Genomic DNA, 14,489 nt, shown 5'->3' with positions numbered 1-14,489 from the left:
TAGCTGACAAGGTGTTGTTCTTTCAAAGACTGGACTCAATGATCTCAGGGGTCTTTTCCAACCTGATTGATTCTGTGATTCTGTTACCTTGTCTTAGGAGAGCAGTCCATGAGATGGCAGAACAGCATTAAACTAGTGTGACAAAACTGGTCCTGTAGACAGTGTCCTACTGGGAGAGATCATGCAAACAGAGAGACATTCTAAGCACAAAATTTTTAATACTGGGTAAAAAGAAAATGTGTACAACGTGTTTGCATTCACAGAGAATAAATTCTGAGCGCACGAATATAAGTTGAGAACTGCTATAATAAAAAAATCCTCCAACACAATTACAATTAAAGGAATGATTTGTTATTCTGTAGTGGCTACTGAAGATTGGTAATAGCCACATAAAATTTGAATCTCTGCCAGAGGGATGTGATGATGGTCAGAATTTTAAAATAATTTTTAACCTCAAGTCATGTGTGCGCAGGATCAGGAGTTCTGATCCACTTCACTCTACTGGATATGACTCATGTAGTGTTCAGAAGTAATGAATCAAGAGGAATGGGAGACAAGCACCATTTCCCCAAATTGTCCGTGTGGAGGTCCTAGTTTAAAGTATCTGTGAAAACATGATTTTGGAATAGCTCTTGGGAATGTCCAAATGTGGATAACCCATAAATATTGTGGAAGTTGGCTTTCTTCTTGTTCTAATAATCTACCAAAGCAAAACCCCCCTTTTTCTGCAATATCTAGTAGCTTTTAGATAACATTCCCAGGACCCAATCCTGAACAACAGCAACTTGTATGGCCTATTAGATTTTTTTTTCTTACTGTCTACATGAAAAACTATTTTTTGCATTCACAGAGGATGGGCTTTTTTGTGATGTTTACAAGCTCTGTCCCTGGCAGGGTGTTAAAAATCAGCCCTACTACAATACTCTTTTTTTGTAAATAACATGTTCAAAATCAGTTATTTCACCATGGATTATCACTGTTGTCTTCCAAATGACTTCCTTACTCAGGTGACAGATGCAAAAGGACTTTGGGTGATAATCCTGCTTTAACATGCAAATCTCAAAAAAAAGGAAAAGGAGCTATTTCATCCATTTGAATTTCATGCAAACAACTGAGCAGTGACAGGTCTGCCAGAGAACACCCAAAAACTCCTTAATTTTTAACAGAGTCACAGAGTGGCTCAGGTTGGAAGGGACCACAGCGGGCATCTGGTCCAACATCCCTGCTCAAGCAGGGTCAGCCTGGAGCACATGCCATGGGATTGCATCCACACAGTTCTTCAGTATCTCCAGTGAAGGAGACTGCAAACCTCTCTAGAAAATCACAGCAGATTTACCCACACTGTAAAGAAGTTCTTCCTCATGTTCAAGTGGAGCCTCCTGTGCATAAGTTAACTATTCTGGGGGGTTTTGTGTGGTTTTTTGGTGGTTTTATTATTTCCTTTTTTTTTTTTTTAATAAAACTGACAGAACTGCTTTCCTTTGGGGGAGATTTTTGGGGCCAAATGCCAGCTCTTGTCCCACCACAAAGCAGCTTCCTGGTGCCAGGAAATCCCCCAGGACAGCTTCCCACCATGCTGTGCACAAGGATTTTGTTTCATATCATGCTTTAATGGGCAAAGCTTTAAAAATGAGGCTATTTTGCTCAGTTTGAATGTCTTGCATACACTGACAGATCTGCCAGAGAACACCCCAGAAACTCTTTAACAGAACCTCAGAATTATTAGGGTTGGAAGGGGCCAATGGAGGTCATCTAATCCATCCTCTCTGTCAATGCAGGGTTACCTGGAGCAGGTGCCACTGGAATGTGTCCCGGTGTGTGAATGTCTGCAGAGAGGGAAACCCTATGTCCTGCCTGGGCACCTGTCCCAGTGCTCTGCCACCCTCCATGCAAAGCACTTCCTCATGTTGAAGCAGAAGTTGTGTTTTAGCTTGTGGCTAACCATTCGTGGGTTTGATGTGTGTATTTTGTTCGTGTGGGGGGTTTTTGTTTTGGGGTTAGTTTGGTGGGCTTATTTCCCCTTTTTGGCGCTTGTTTTTTATTTCTCTCCCCCCCCAACACCCATCTTTTTGAGGGGGAGGGGAGGGTATAATTATTTTGCTTTTTTGTTGCTGTTTTGCGTATTTTTCTTGTTTTGCTTTGGGGTTATTTTGGCGTTTTTATGGTTGTTGCTTTGGGTTTTTCTGGTTCGGTTTGGATTTTTGTTCTTGTGGGTTTTTTTTAATTTTTTTTTTTTACTTCCCCCCTTTTTGTTTTGGGGTCATTTAGGCAACTTTGTTTTGGTGGTTTTTTTGGTTTTATTTTTATTTTTAATTTTTTGCTTTGTTTTGAGGGTTTTTTTTGGTGTCCCCCCCCCCAATTTGTTTTGATTTGTTTCGTCGTTATCTTGGCGCTTTTCTTGTTGTTTCGGGGCGCTTTTTCCCCTCTATTTTTCTTGTTTTGGGGTAATTTTGGCACTTTTTGTTGTTATTTTTGATTTTTGGGCTTTTTGCTTGTTTTGTTGTTTGTTTTTTTTTTTTTTCTCTTTTAATAAATCCCACAGCACTGTTTTTCCCGTTCCTTACCCAAACCCGCTTCCCGGCGCCAGCGTTCCCTGGCCCACCCCACGGCCCCGCGCCGCCCGGACCGCACCAACTGCCCGCTCCGGGGGAGGGAGGGTTGGGTTGTGCGCTCCCTCTCCCCCCCTCCGGCCGGCCACCGTCGCTTCCCCCTCCCGGCCCGGCACCGCCCCTTTGGCCAATCACATGAGCGGGCGCGGGGGCCGCCGGGAGCGGGCGCTCCCCGAGGGGCTCGGCTGAGGCGCAATATGGCGCCGCTCGGTGGGCGCTGAGCGGGGCCCGGGCGGGAGCCGCGGACAGGCAGCGGCCAGGGAACGAGGGTAATCCGGAGAACTGCGGAAAAAGGTGGCGGGGCCGTCTCGGGCGGCCCCGAGCGGCGGCCATGGCCCAGTGCGTGCAGTCGGTGCAGGAGTTCATCCAGGACTCGTTCGTGCCCTTGGTGGCCGCGCTGTGCAGCGAGGAGGCGGAGCGGCTCACCCGCAGGAACAACCTCAGCTTCGCCGAGCTCGTCAGGCCTTTCTGCCGCCTCACCTCGGAAGGTCGGTGCCGGGAGCGGAGCGCGTTGTTTACACGGGGCGGGGGAGGCGCCGCCGCTCCCTTCCGCCCGCGGCCTCCGGGGGTCCCACACGGCTGCGCCCGCCGGGCTGCGCCTGCCGGACGGGCCCGACGCCCCTTCCCCTTCCCGGCGCCGTGGCGGCGGCCGCCCGGACGGGTGTCACCGGGAGCCGTGACAGGCTTGGCGGAGACACGCGTGTGCCGGGCTTGTCGCAGGTGACAGCTGTTAAGCCAGCTTAGTTTCATTCGGTCTGCGGAACCGGGGAAGTTTGGCTTCTCCTGGAGACATCCGACGGCTGAAGAGGAAGGTGTCTGTAAATTCAGCTCTTCCAGACAGATTTTTGGCTTCCATTAAAACCACTTTGCTGTTACTTTGCTAATACTCGTACCTGACTCTTGCTGTAGACTCTACTGGGTTTCACACTTGCCGTAGCCAGGCGTTGAAAGTAGGCTAGTCCTTCAGAAACATTAATCATGATTTCAGTTGCAGGGCTTTCCTTTCTCGTGCCTGTAGCTTTATCCTGTATGCTTTTTGTTGTTGCTGTTGTTGACGTTTCTGTGAGTAAGACCTGTGCAAAGAAGGAGTGGCAATCGAGCTGCTTATGTGGCAAAATGACCACGTGAAGCAGCAGGAAAACTGGAGATTGGCAACTTAAGAGAAACAACAGAGTTTTTTAGCTGTGATGCTTTAACTTACTATCCGGAATTTGTTTGTTTTTAATTTAGGTAAGCTATACATTTCAAGCTGCTGCTCATTACAGTAGTGTGCAGGACAGCAGTTTGCAGAGAACTGCACGTCAGAATAGTGCTGCAATGACATTTGTCAGATTTGGTTTCTGACAGACGTGTAGCTCAGACTGCAGCCTCTGCATGTCGTGTTGAGGAAAGCTTGTTCTGTCATTCTTGTTAGATTTTTGCATTTCTCTCTCAAAAAATAGCAACAGCTTAAAAGCTACTTTGTGTTAAAAATCTGCCTTAATTTTCAGGTGAGTTTTAGTAACTTCTCAACTGTAACTTGTTCATAAATGTTTTTAATTTTGTTTAACACTGCTTATGAATGATGTGAGAATACAGCAGAGATAAAAATAATAAATGCAGATGCTCACATCTTTAGAGTTCTGAAGTTAATTGTCTCTTTCTTTTAGTGAAAGGCTCTCAAAATGCATCTAGTAAACAAAACCAGGCAGAGTATTGGAAATTAAGCATTCACTTGGAAGGTTAATTAATTCACTTAGTTGCAACTATTTTGGTCCAATTATTGTGACAATTGAGGAACTTGCAAACCTGAATTATCCTCAGTGTTCCCTGAGTGAAAGTTGGCACAGTGGGTTTTGTTGCTGCACTACTTTGTGTGTATTCTGATCCAGCAGGGCACAAGCCTGACTCCAGTTCCTCACTCCAAGAGTGACTTCCTCTTCCTACTGCCTGGAAAAAATGTTACTGCATGCTGACTGTCAGTTCTTGTGTTAGAAGCAGCTTGTGTGAGGGTAGGGACAGAGAGGAAGAAAGGCATGATTAAATGATTTGATTGTGGTACAGCAGAATGCGTGTACGTGATATGCTCTGTGTTTTACTGCTTCTGGTTATAATGTTATTGTTATTATTATTCTCCTATTATGTATGGTTATGATATTGTGGTGATAACTATTCTGGGATTCTGTGAGGAGCAGTGGCCATAAGCTAAAATACAAGGAACTCTGTTTCAACATGAGGCAAAACTTCTTTCCATTGTGGGTGGCAGAGCACTGGAACAGGCTGCCTAGGGAGGTTGTGGAGTTTCACTCTCTGGAGACATTCCAAACACACCCAGGCAGTTCCTGTTACCTGCTCGAGGTGATCCTGGCTTGGCGGGGAGGTTGGGTTAGATGATCTCCAGTGATCCTTTACAACTACAACAGTTCTGTGATTCTTTAATTCTGTTTTGATGTCTTCCTTTCTAAGCACAGTTTTTCTTAAGGGGGTGTAAAATGCTGTTCATTTTAAATTAATTGGTCTCTCTTTACTCGATTGAATTTGTAACAGAAAATTGATTATATTTCATCTCTTTAGCAAGAAGCTGTCCCTTGCTTATGCAGAAGTTTAAAGTACTTAATTTAGTTTAATAGATTAATAGCTTCTTGAATTCTTCTATAACTTGAAAAGCTCAGTCATGGATTTGCTACTGCATTTTTAGAGTCCTGTTACAATACATATTTTTGTCTGAAATTAGGAATTATGTAGCTTATGAACCAGCTGGAGGCTGTGTGTTCGTCAGCCTTCTTGCTTAGAGAAGCAGTGCAGATAGGAAATTAATCTGATGTGCGTGCAAAACAATTCTAATAAACAGGAACTGAGCTGAGCTCCATACTGTGCACGTGTCAGTCATCCTTCACGTGCTGACAGGGATGTGAAGGACCAGAGCACAGTGTAATCCTTCAGGTAGTGTAAAACCACACACTGTTGAGGTTGCTCAATCCATGGAGGCCAGATTCTATCTAATTTCAAGTAGAACCCCACAAAGATATGTAATGTAGACACAGCGGAAGCACCCTTTGCACAAATCAGTATTTAATCTACTCATCAACTTTGGCCTATCAGTGAGTTGCTAATGGTGTAGCCAAAAATACCCTTGCAATATTCAGCAAACTGTGATGGTAGAGTGTCCCAAGCACAGATTCAGGGTGCTCTGTCCTGTAATTTTTAGCCTCTTGACTTCTGTAAGTAAGTCACCTCCTGTTAGTGAAGGAAAAATGTTTAAAAAAGTGAAAGGACACCTTCCCCAAATTTTCAAGTTCCTTTAGTAATAAAGGAAACCAAAAGTATACTGAGGATTTTATACCTTCATATTTAGTCTCAAAGTGGCTGTCTTTCTTAACTGTTTTTGTTTGTTAGTAACAACTGATGCCTGATTTAACGAGTGTATGCATTGTGTAGATTGGTAGGCATATATTGTGTCTATAGGAAGGTTTTCTTTAAAATAGGATCCTGTTTTTAAGACTCTTTAAAAATACTCTATGAACTAATACTGTCTTTGTGGGAGGGAGGATTACAGTACACATGTCAATTAGCGAGTATCACTTTAAGATAGCATTGGTTACTCTTAAATCAAAGGGTTTGACCTTAAAAAAAGGGAGCTTCTGATAACTTTATCTGATTCTAAGCCTTAAATATGTGCAAGATGTAAGGAAGTATAATGGGAATACTGTGCTTATTCAAGCTTAGTGTGATGTTAGGAGTTCCTTGTTCATGTGTATCTTAGCATCTTCAACTTTTGATGAGAAAGATACTGTTCTAATACATGATACTGCTGCCAGTTTTTGGCAAAGTACTTTTTGAAATTATCTTCTAAACATTTGAAGAAAATGTATAACACAAGACATGTTTTTTTTTTTTTTTAAGACTTTTTGGGGTTCCAAGTATGTCTGTTATTTCAGTCCTTGTCATTAAACATATGCCAGAGATGTCACCTGTGCTCTGTATGGAAATACTCTTGCTCTTCATTATTATGGCTGTTCTATTTAGGGCAGACAGCAAGGATGAGTTGTAGTGTTACAGCTGTGCTGGTGAAAGCAAACTAGTTTCCTAGTTATTGTTCCTGCCACTTCCTTTACATCTGATAATTTCAAAATAGGTTTGATAATTGACTAATGTGATAAGATGAAAGAAGCCCCATCCAAAACAACTGCTTCAGCTTTCTGATAGAAATGCTGAACTAAGTAAAGTTTAGCCAGCACAACTGCCTTTTCTGGTGTTGGTAATGATATACGAGTTCAATCTGAAACTTATAGCTGAAAAAACGCACACAATTTTAGGTTGTTTTTGGCGGGATGAGTTTTCTAACCTGCTTTACTGTGTTTTCCCATGAGCTTGAGTGCTGGTAAAGCGTGGGAGTGAATATGTGGATGAGGAAGGTAGAAGTGCGCCAGTCAAGATTTGAACGATATTAGAAATCTGTTTTAATATTCAAGATGGATTGTGAACACATCTAGTGTGGTCTGACTTTAGCTAAGTGCTTGTTACTTCTGAAGAGGTTTGTGGAGAAGGTGTGGAGTGCTTTCCAGGCTGGAGCAGATTGAATATTCAGTTTCAGACCTTTATGGTGTGACTCCTGTAGTTAGTTGAAAGATAAAGAAAACACTAAGAATTTTCCTTTGTGCTACCTTTTATATGCTATACAGGAATTTGTGAAAATAACATGCAGGGGAGTCAGCCTGTGCTGCGTGGCACATGGTAGCACCAGGTGGCTTAGGCAGCTGTAGTCAGTGTGTCCTGCCTGCACTCACAGTTTGGCTTGCTGGGTGGTGGTTGTAGTTTGAAATAGGGTGAAATTACATGAAAAATCACAGCAGGCCCAGAATTGTAATGAGTGTTGAAAATGTTGTGAACAGTTTTTTAAAACCAGATGGCTTTAGGGAGCAATTTTCACCAAGATTCTACAAAGGAAGCTATAGTGTTAAAAATCATAGAATGGTTTAGGTTTAAAGGGACCTTCAAGAACATCTAGTTCTAAGTTTGCCCTGCTGTGGTTAGAGTTACTTTCCATTAGACCAGGTTGCTCACATCCCTGTCCAGCCAGGCCTTGAACTGTTCCAGTGTTAGGGCATCACAGCTTTTTTGGGCAACCTGTTCCAATGCCTCACCATCCTCATGGGAAGGAATTTCTTCCCAGTATCTGATCTAAATCTGCCTTCTTCTTTCACTTTTAAACCATTCCCCCTTGTCTCATCACTACATGCCCTTGTACCTTTCCAGCACTCTTGAAAGCCCCCTGTAGGTACTGGAAGGTTGCTCTAAGGTCTCCCCCCTTCTCCAGGATGAGCAACCCCAACTCTCTCAACTTGTCTTTTAGGATATGTTAATTTTGGATGAATGAATACTATGTTATCCCTGTCAAGTTTCTTAAATGCTATTTATTTGTGTGTGGGGGGATTTCTTGGAAATTGCTGATTCCTTGAAACATGATTTGTTGTGTGAAATCCATACATGGTTCCTGTGGCTTTTCCATGAAAGTTGCAATGTTCTACATGGAAGGGAGTGTATCACTGTAGGATGTGCACGTACAATGTTAGATGGAATGGATATTATTACTACCAGCTAAGATCCTATGCTATTCTTTAATCAGTCTGCCTAGATGAGCCTAATCTTGAACATCAAGTGATTTTTTTGTTACTACTTCCCCCACTCCATTTTTGGTAGTCAAGCATTATGGACTATGATCTAAAATTGACGATGGAGAAGTTTAGTGGAGCAATCTTTAAAGAGAAAATGTGTTGGAAAAAGACTAATTTATGACAACTGTTTTAACTGTCTGTTATACTCCTCAACAAATCCTCTTCTTTTTCCTTTTTAGTTCACATGAGAGATCCTAATAATCAGCTTCACATCATTAAAAATTTGAAGATTGCTGTCAACAACATCATTACTCACCCACCTCAGCCTGGTGCTATTCGGAAACTTCTGCATGATGTTGTGTCAGTCAATCAGCCTGCTGAAGGACTGGTAGCTAATGTGATCACAGCTGGAGATTATGATCTCAACATCAGTGGTATGTAATGCTACTGTATTTTTCATAATGTAAACTGGAATTGGCTGAGAGATTTCTAGCCTTCATTTCAGCTTCATGGCATGTATTAAATTATTCAGAGTTTCAGTTTTGAGACATTGCTTTTACTGAAACCTTGGGTTTATCGAGTAGTTTTGCTTTATATAATGCTGAAAGAGTGGTTGAACTGAATTAATAATTTTAATTTTCCTGGTGTTGTAGTTCTTCTCAACTTCTGTGAAATCATTATTTTAATGTAGCCATTAGCGATGCTTTCATTGTGTAATTTTCTTGTTAGAAAACTGATGCAGTGACTTGTTGCACTTGCCTGAATAAATGTCAGAACTTGGTCTTGGTACTAATGTACGGCTTTATCTTGAAGTTAGTTATCTTAGTTATCCTAGCTTCTTTTATTTTTTATGGTAAAGTCATAAAAAGTTAAAGGAAAAAGGACTGTGAGGAAAGGTATGTGACGCCTTTGATTCCTTGTATTTTTTTTTTTATCCTTCTGTGGAACTTGTGCTTCATATTTCACTTATTTCACTGTCAAAATGACTAGAGTATTCTGAATAAAAATGTTTTTTCTTCGATCTCCAAGTGATGAGGTATTGTGAATAATGCTAAATGAGAGCTGATCTTAGGAGCTGAGAAGATTGAACTCCTCCCGGTTAAGACCCTAATCCATTAAAGCCTCTGAGCATGTACTTAGTTCAAAGCATGTATGCACTGCCCTATTTAAACATGTGTAATTTATTGTATTTAAAGTTCAGTCTGCAGTGAAGAGTTTAGCTCTGCTATTGCAATAGACTGGTAAAACTTTGTGAGGATTAGTGACTGATGTTGCTGTAGTAAATTTTTTTTAATGTTGATAATGGAAAAATGGCATAATCTCATGTCTTGGATACCTGATTTACAACATATTTCTTCAACTTGATGTCCCGTGTTGGTTATAAAGCAAAAGACCTGAGCCTGGAAACTTCTTGTTGTTGAGATGTGTTGAAAATCCCACATTTTTGTAAATTTCTGTGCCCTTCTTTATAGATTGCATTGGTGAATTGCCATTTTGCTATGAATTTTTTTTTTTTGGATGGAAAGTTTGCTTCAATTTTAGAGATGGAAAGACCCTAAGAAAGCAGAATGATTTCAATGAGGAGACTTTTCCATGAGATTTTTAATGACCTTAGTTTAGAAGTGAGGTGTTGAAAGAAGGGAAGAAAAATAGTGGCTATATTAAGCAATGCTTTGTAGTTACAGAAGCAAATATCTCTCCTTTTGTTTTCCATATTTGCTGCTGGAGGCTCAGATGTACAAATTACCATGTTTGACTATCTTTTATCTCTCAGTGATTAGGTTCTTATTTCCATTCACACTGGCTGTATGCTTATTTGACAGAAAAGGTGTATAAGCTGTTTAAGATCACACAGAAGGACAAATTCATGTAGCAGCTTTGTCATTCAGTGGAACCCTGTTTCACAAAACACTGACAGTGCTGTTGATGGAGGAGTTTGTATCCCATTACAGTGTAAAAGAACATGAAGAAGTACCAAGTAGGGTTTCTTTATGCTTAGATGAATATGAGTGTTTGCGAAGACATTTAGGGTATTTTTTTCAACTTTCTTAGAGCATTTTATTCAAATCAAGGGATGCATTCATTCCTGACAGCAGAACATAATAATTTGGCATTGCAAATGGGAAACATCAGTTCTTAATTTGTTCTTTTTTGGGAGTGAATTAGTTTTCTAGGATAATGATATTAAAAGATATTTCCTTAATATAATGGTGATCAAGTCAAGTGCAGTCTATTTTGAAGAAAGATAAACACTGTTTAAGAAGCTGAGTTATGTTTCTGGCACTGGGGTCAAATTCCTGCTCTTTTTTTGATAAAAGTTTTGGAACTGCTGTGTTGTATTGATTTAATTGTTTGTAATCCTTCTTCGTTACAGTTTTGTTTAATATTCTTATAGTTCCATAATGTAGTGCTGGGAGACCCATTTGGTTGCTGAAAAGTTGCTCGTGTTCAGCCATGCCTGCTTCTCCCATGTACTGGTGCATGTAGAAAGTGAAGAAAAATGATCCCATTAAAGAGCTAAATTATTTGAGAGAAGGAAAGACTTTTTTCTACTAGATCAGTTCCCTGGCTATGTTTGTTCAGGGCTGCATGAAATAAATGCTGGCAGGAGGCATTGGAGAAATATGTTTGAGATGAAAGAGAAGGTTGGAGCAACCACTTTCAGCAGCTACTGTATTCAGGTACTTTTAACTGGTACTATAGGCTTGGAAATCTCACAAGTTAGTGCCTTAGATTTAGAGCATCTTCCATCTAGTAAAATAGAAATAAAGGTGTAGATACAACTTAAATCTTTGCTACTTGATAGAATTTCCATTTTTGTTTGAGCCTAGAATTGGGGCTGAACTAGAAATTAATATTGATTTCCATTAAAGTAGTCTGTCAAATGTTGAGAAGCTTGAAATATTCATGATTAAGGTTAGCTGGAATCAAATCATCTCCATGCCCCTCATAGGCCTGCATGGTGTAGATTTTTTTCTACTTCACGCTACCAGAGTGTAAAAGCCAAGAGTGTGTTTGCATCTGACCCTTTTTAGTATAACAATATCATGTTTTTTCTATCAGATCGCTCAGTTAAGGCTAGTGTTCCTTGGTACAGTAATTGGAAAGAGACACTGATGGAACTGAACACATCCACGTTTTATTCAGGTATTTTTTTGTGGTTGGTGCTGATTTGCCAAATTGCCCTTTACTCCTTTTCCATGTGCTGCATCACCTTTCCTTACCATCTGCTACAACTGTTCAGCACTTTTCCGGACGTAGATGTGTGTTCCTCCATTTTTTCCCCCTAACTGAAAAATCGTTGGTGGTGGTTGTTTTAATTTTTCCTTTAATCACATTTCTGCTCTTGTTAATCAAAATCATTTGGTCTTTCCATACAATCAATAAGGGTGGCGGTGGTAAATTACCTGATGCTGTTAAGAACACTGGATTGTTTGATCCTATGGAACTGGATACTGTCACTGTGCTGTATTTCAAGTGTACTTTCTGCTTCTTCAGGGAACGTCTTTCTCAGGGGACATGAGTTCCACTTTTTAAGTTGGAACTCAACTGCTGACTGTACTTAGAGCACATATGTCTCTGCTATATTGACATTCTTTCTGGAGTATGATCCTTAAAAAAAGATGAAGCTTTCTAATAACATTTTTATGTAGTTTATGAGACTTATTACTACCCAAACCACATTGGTTATTGACGTCTCAAGGCTTTGCATTGTGGTCTGTAAAAGCCAGGTTTTGATGTTTTTAATTTTTATATATTAATATAGTTTATGCCTTTGATTAATAAGCTATCCTTTCATTAGTATCTGTTCAGATCCTGCTAAATGCTTAAAGGGTACAAAACTTCATGAAGTAGACTTTCCATTCTTAAGCTGTTATGTAGAAATATTACTCTTTTTTCCTAATAAATTCTGAATGTGTTAACAAGCTTGCCAAAACTTCATTTCTGTTCCAGCAAACTGGAAAAATGCAAAGTGCATAGATTTGGGTACCTGAATGGCAGTGCTGGTCTACACTGCTGTAACGTGTTATGAGGTGTTACAGTTGTGAAATTTTTTTCAAATACTGCTTTTGTTTTGAGTATGGTGTGTGTTTATCAAGTATCTACAATAAGTGATTACAGCCCTGTAAAATGCTCAAGTGAATCCTGTTGATGTCGCTGTGTAGAGGAAATCCCAGTTTCCTTTGAGGCTGTTTCCAAGGTTTTTAAATAGGCCTAATGAAAAAAGAGGGCAGAGGAACCAATCCACAAAACAAAGTAGTACTTCCCTGTTTGTAACTGTCAGATTTTAAAAAACACGTGATTTTTGTATTTTGCTCTGATTCAGCTGTAAAACAGAAGTGAAAATTTTTTGCCTTAGGTTGTTTAACAGTGTTTACTTTGAACCAGAGTTACTGCACGGCTTGTTATACTTGTGAAAAATGCGCATGAGTCACTTTCTTATGGCTTACTTTTAATAATAACAAGCTGTGTTTTCCTTAATTTAATAGTTGGCATGTTTGCATGTAGGACTCAGTAAAGCCAAGAGCTTTTTATATCCTAGATGAGTACTCAGAGAACAGTTTCTGGAAAGGCTGTAACAAAAGCTGGAAGTTTGTCTCCTATTAGGCTTTTTTTTAATGTGACATGTGCTGACTGCTAGACTGAATTCAAGTGTGGCTGTATCTGACTTCTGTGTGTCTGAAGCCAGTCTAAGATGGCTTGACAATGTAGGATTAAAGAAAATGCATTAAATGAATGCCGTACAAGATAATTCCAACATAAAAGTGAACCTGTTTCCAAAATTAGCTTAAGAAATCAAAGTGGTGGTTTGGCTTGGTTTTTATGAGGGGGTGCATGAGAGCTTTACAAAGCATTAGAAATTTTTATTTACTTTTATTTTATTTTTATTTACTAAAGTCTAGCAATGTGGGTTTTTAAGGGTCATATAAAGAAAATACTTTCAGATTTTTTTAACAATTTTTTTTCTCTACTAGTTACTCTTCTAGTTTGCAGGTGAGATGACACTGGATCCCAGTTACTTCAGTGTGAAATCAGGTTATTGAAAGTGGATTGATTTTGCTCTGGAATCTGTTTCCCACTCAAGGCAAAGGAGTTGGAGAATAAAGATATAAAAGAGCAGGCTTAAAAGAAGAAATAATAGTTCATTGTTTGACCTATAACTGGAGTGGAAAGAAATGGACAATATTAGGTTCACATTTTTTTGATGTCCCAGACATCCTTGGTTTCCTTTGATTTGTTACTCTTAGGAAAAAGAAATTCCTATTGTAAAAGGGCATTGAACATGGCAGGTTAAAATTATTAGGCATTAATAGCACAACTTGGATCTGAGGTTTTATCTTCTTGCATCTTTACCAGCTGAACTGTTTCTTTTAGCAAGGCATGGGAAGGGGACTGCTGTCAAGCCAAGTCAACACTTGTAGAAAATAGGCAACATAGGGTTTTGGTAATCCTTAGCTCCTCTACATACTCAAAATTGAATTTTGTTTCTTGGTCAATTCTTACATCCCTAGCCCAGAAATTCAATGACTGTTAGGAAAATTTCTTTCTTTCTTTGCCAAGTGTTTGTGTGTTTAAAGGGGTGGTAAAGAGTAGTGGTTTAACAAGGACTCAATACATGTGAGCCTGAAGTGGTGAGGAATGTGGTGCTTAAGGTGCTATTCAGTTTCACAGGATTTGATTCAAGTGTTACTGTTTCTCCTACTTGTGTTGCATCTAAAATACTTTCTCCTTGGACTGTTCCTCCTTCTTTCCCCCGCCATGCAAAACTTGTCAGAGTTTGCGGGCTTCACTTTCAGGTGTAGTCTTTCATACTTCCTTTTCATTAATGGGTAAACAAGTTTCACTCAATAGTCTAATTTGTCCTGTTTTATTGTGTATTTCAGCTACTACTCCTTGGTTTGAGTCTTACAGAGAGTGCTTTCTTCAGTCCATGCCTGCATCTGATCACGAATTTTTAAACCACTATGTTGCATGTATCCTTTGAATGTTACAGACTGCTCCAGGGAAGGCTGTTACAAAATGTAATGTAGGAGACGCTGAAAATTTTGCAGTAACTCTTTCACAATTATGATTTGAAGCCTGTGTATTTTTCTTCTGTGTCTGACTGCACAGACTGATTTCATAAGGGTGTCAGGGTTTTCTTTGTGACTGTTTGGCCTGTTTTTTTATAGTGTTCATATTGGGTTTTTTCCCCTTCTCCACACACTCTTTTTGTGTCAAAGTGAGCTCGCAGACAATACCTGTAAATGAAACTCCATCATCCTCAAACACTTTCTGCTGTAGC

At 40.0% G+C, this 14,489-nt stretch overlaps 1 protein-coding gene across 4 annotated transcripts in view; it reads left to right on the top strand.

Moving 5' to 3' along the window:
- The first annotated feature begins 2,769 nt into the window (after positions 1-2,769).
- TRAPPC8 (trafficking protein particle complex 8) overlaps positions 2,770-14,489 on the top strand; it is a 51,691-nt gene continuing 39,971 nt past the window's right edge. For 2 of the 4 annotated variants that reach the window (XM_030969798.1, XM_030969797.1), the window contains exons 1-4: positions 2,770-3,097; positions 8,443-8,637; positions 11,267-11,350; positions 14,089-14,178. In XM_030969798.1, the coding sequence (XP_030825658.1) occupies positions 2,941-3,097; positions 8,443-8,637; positions 11,267-11,350; positions 14,089-14,178 (526 nt within the window). In that variant the 5' untranslated portion in view covers positions 2,770-2,940. The remainder of the gene's footprint in view (positions 3,098-8,442; positions 8,638-11,266; positions 11,351-14,088; positions 14,179-14,489) is intronic. The other 2 variants (XM_030969808.1, XM_030969800.1) reach the window with 1 other exon arrangement.

The sequence above is a fragment of the Camarhynchus parvulus genome, chromosome 2 (assembly GCF_901933205.1).
Source record: "Camarhynchus parvulus chromosome 2, STF_HiC, whole genome shotgun sequence".
Classification (NCBI taxonomy): Eukaryota; Metazoa; Chordata; class Aves; order Passeriformes; family Thraupidae; genus Camarhynchus; species Camarhynchus parvulus.
Note: the sequence above shows the minus strand (reverse complement) of the source record. Positions and strands in the feature narration are given on the sequence as shown.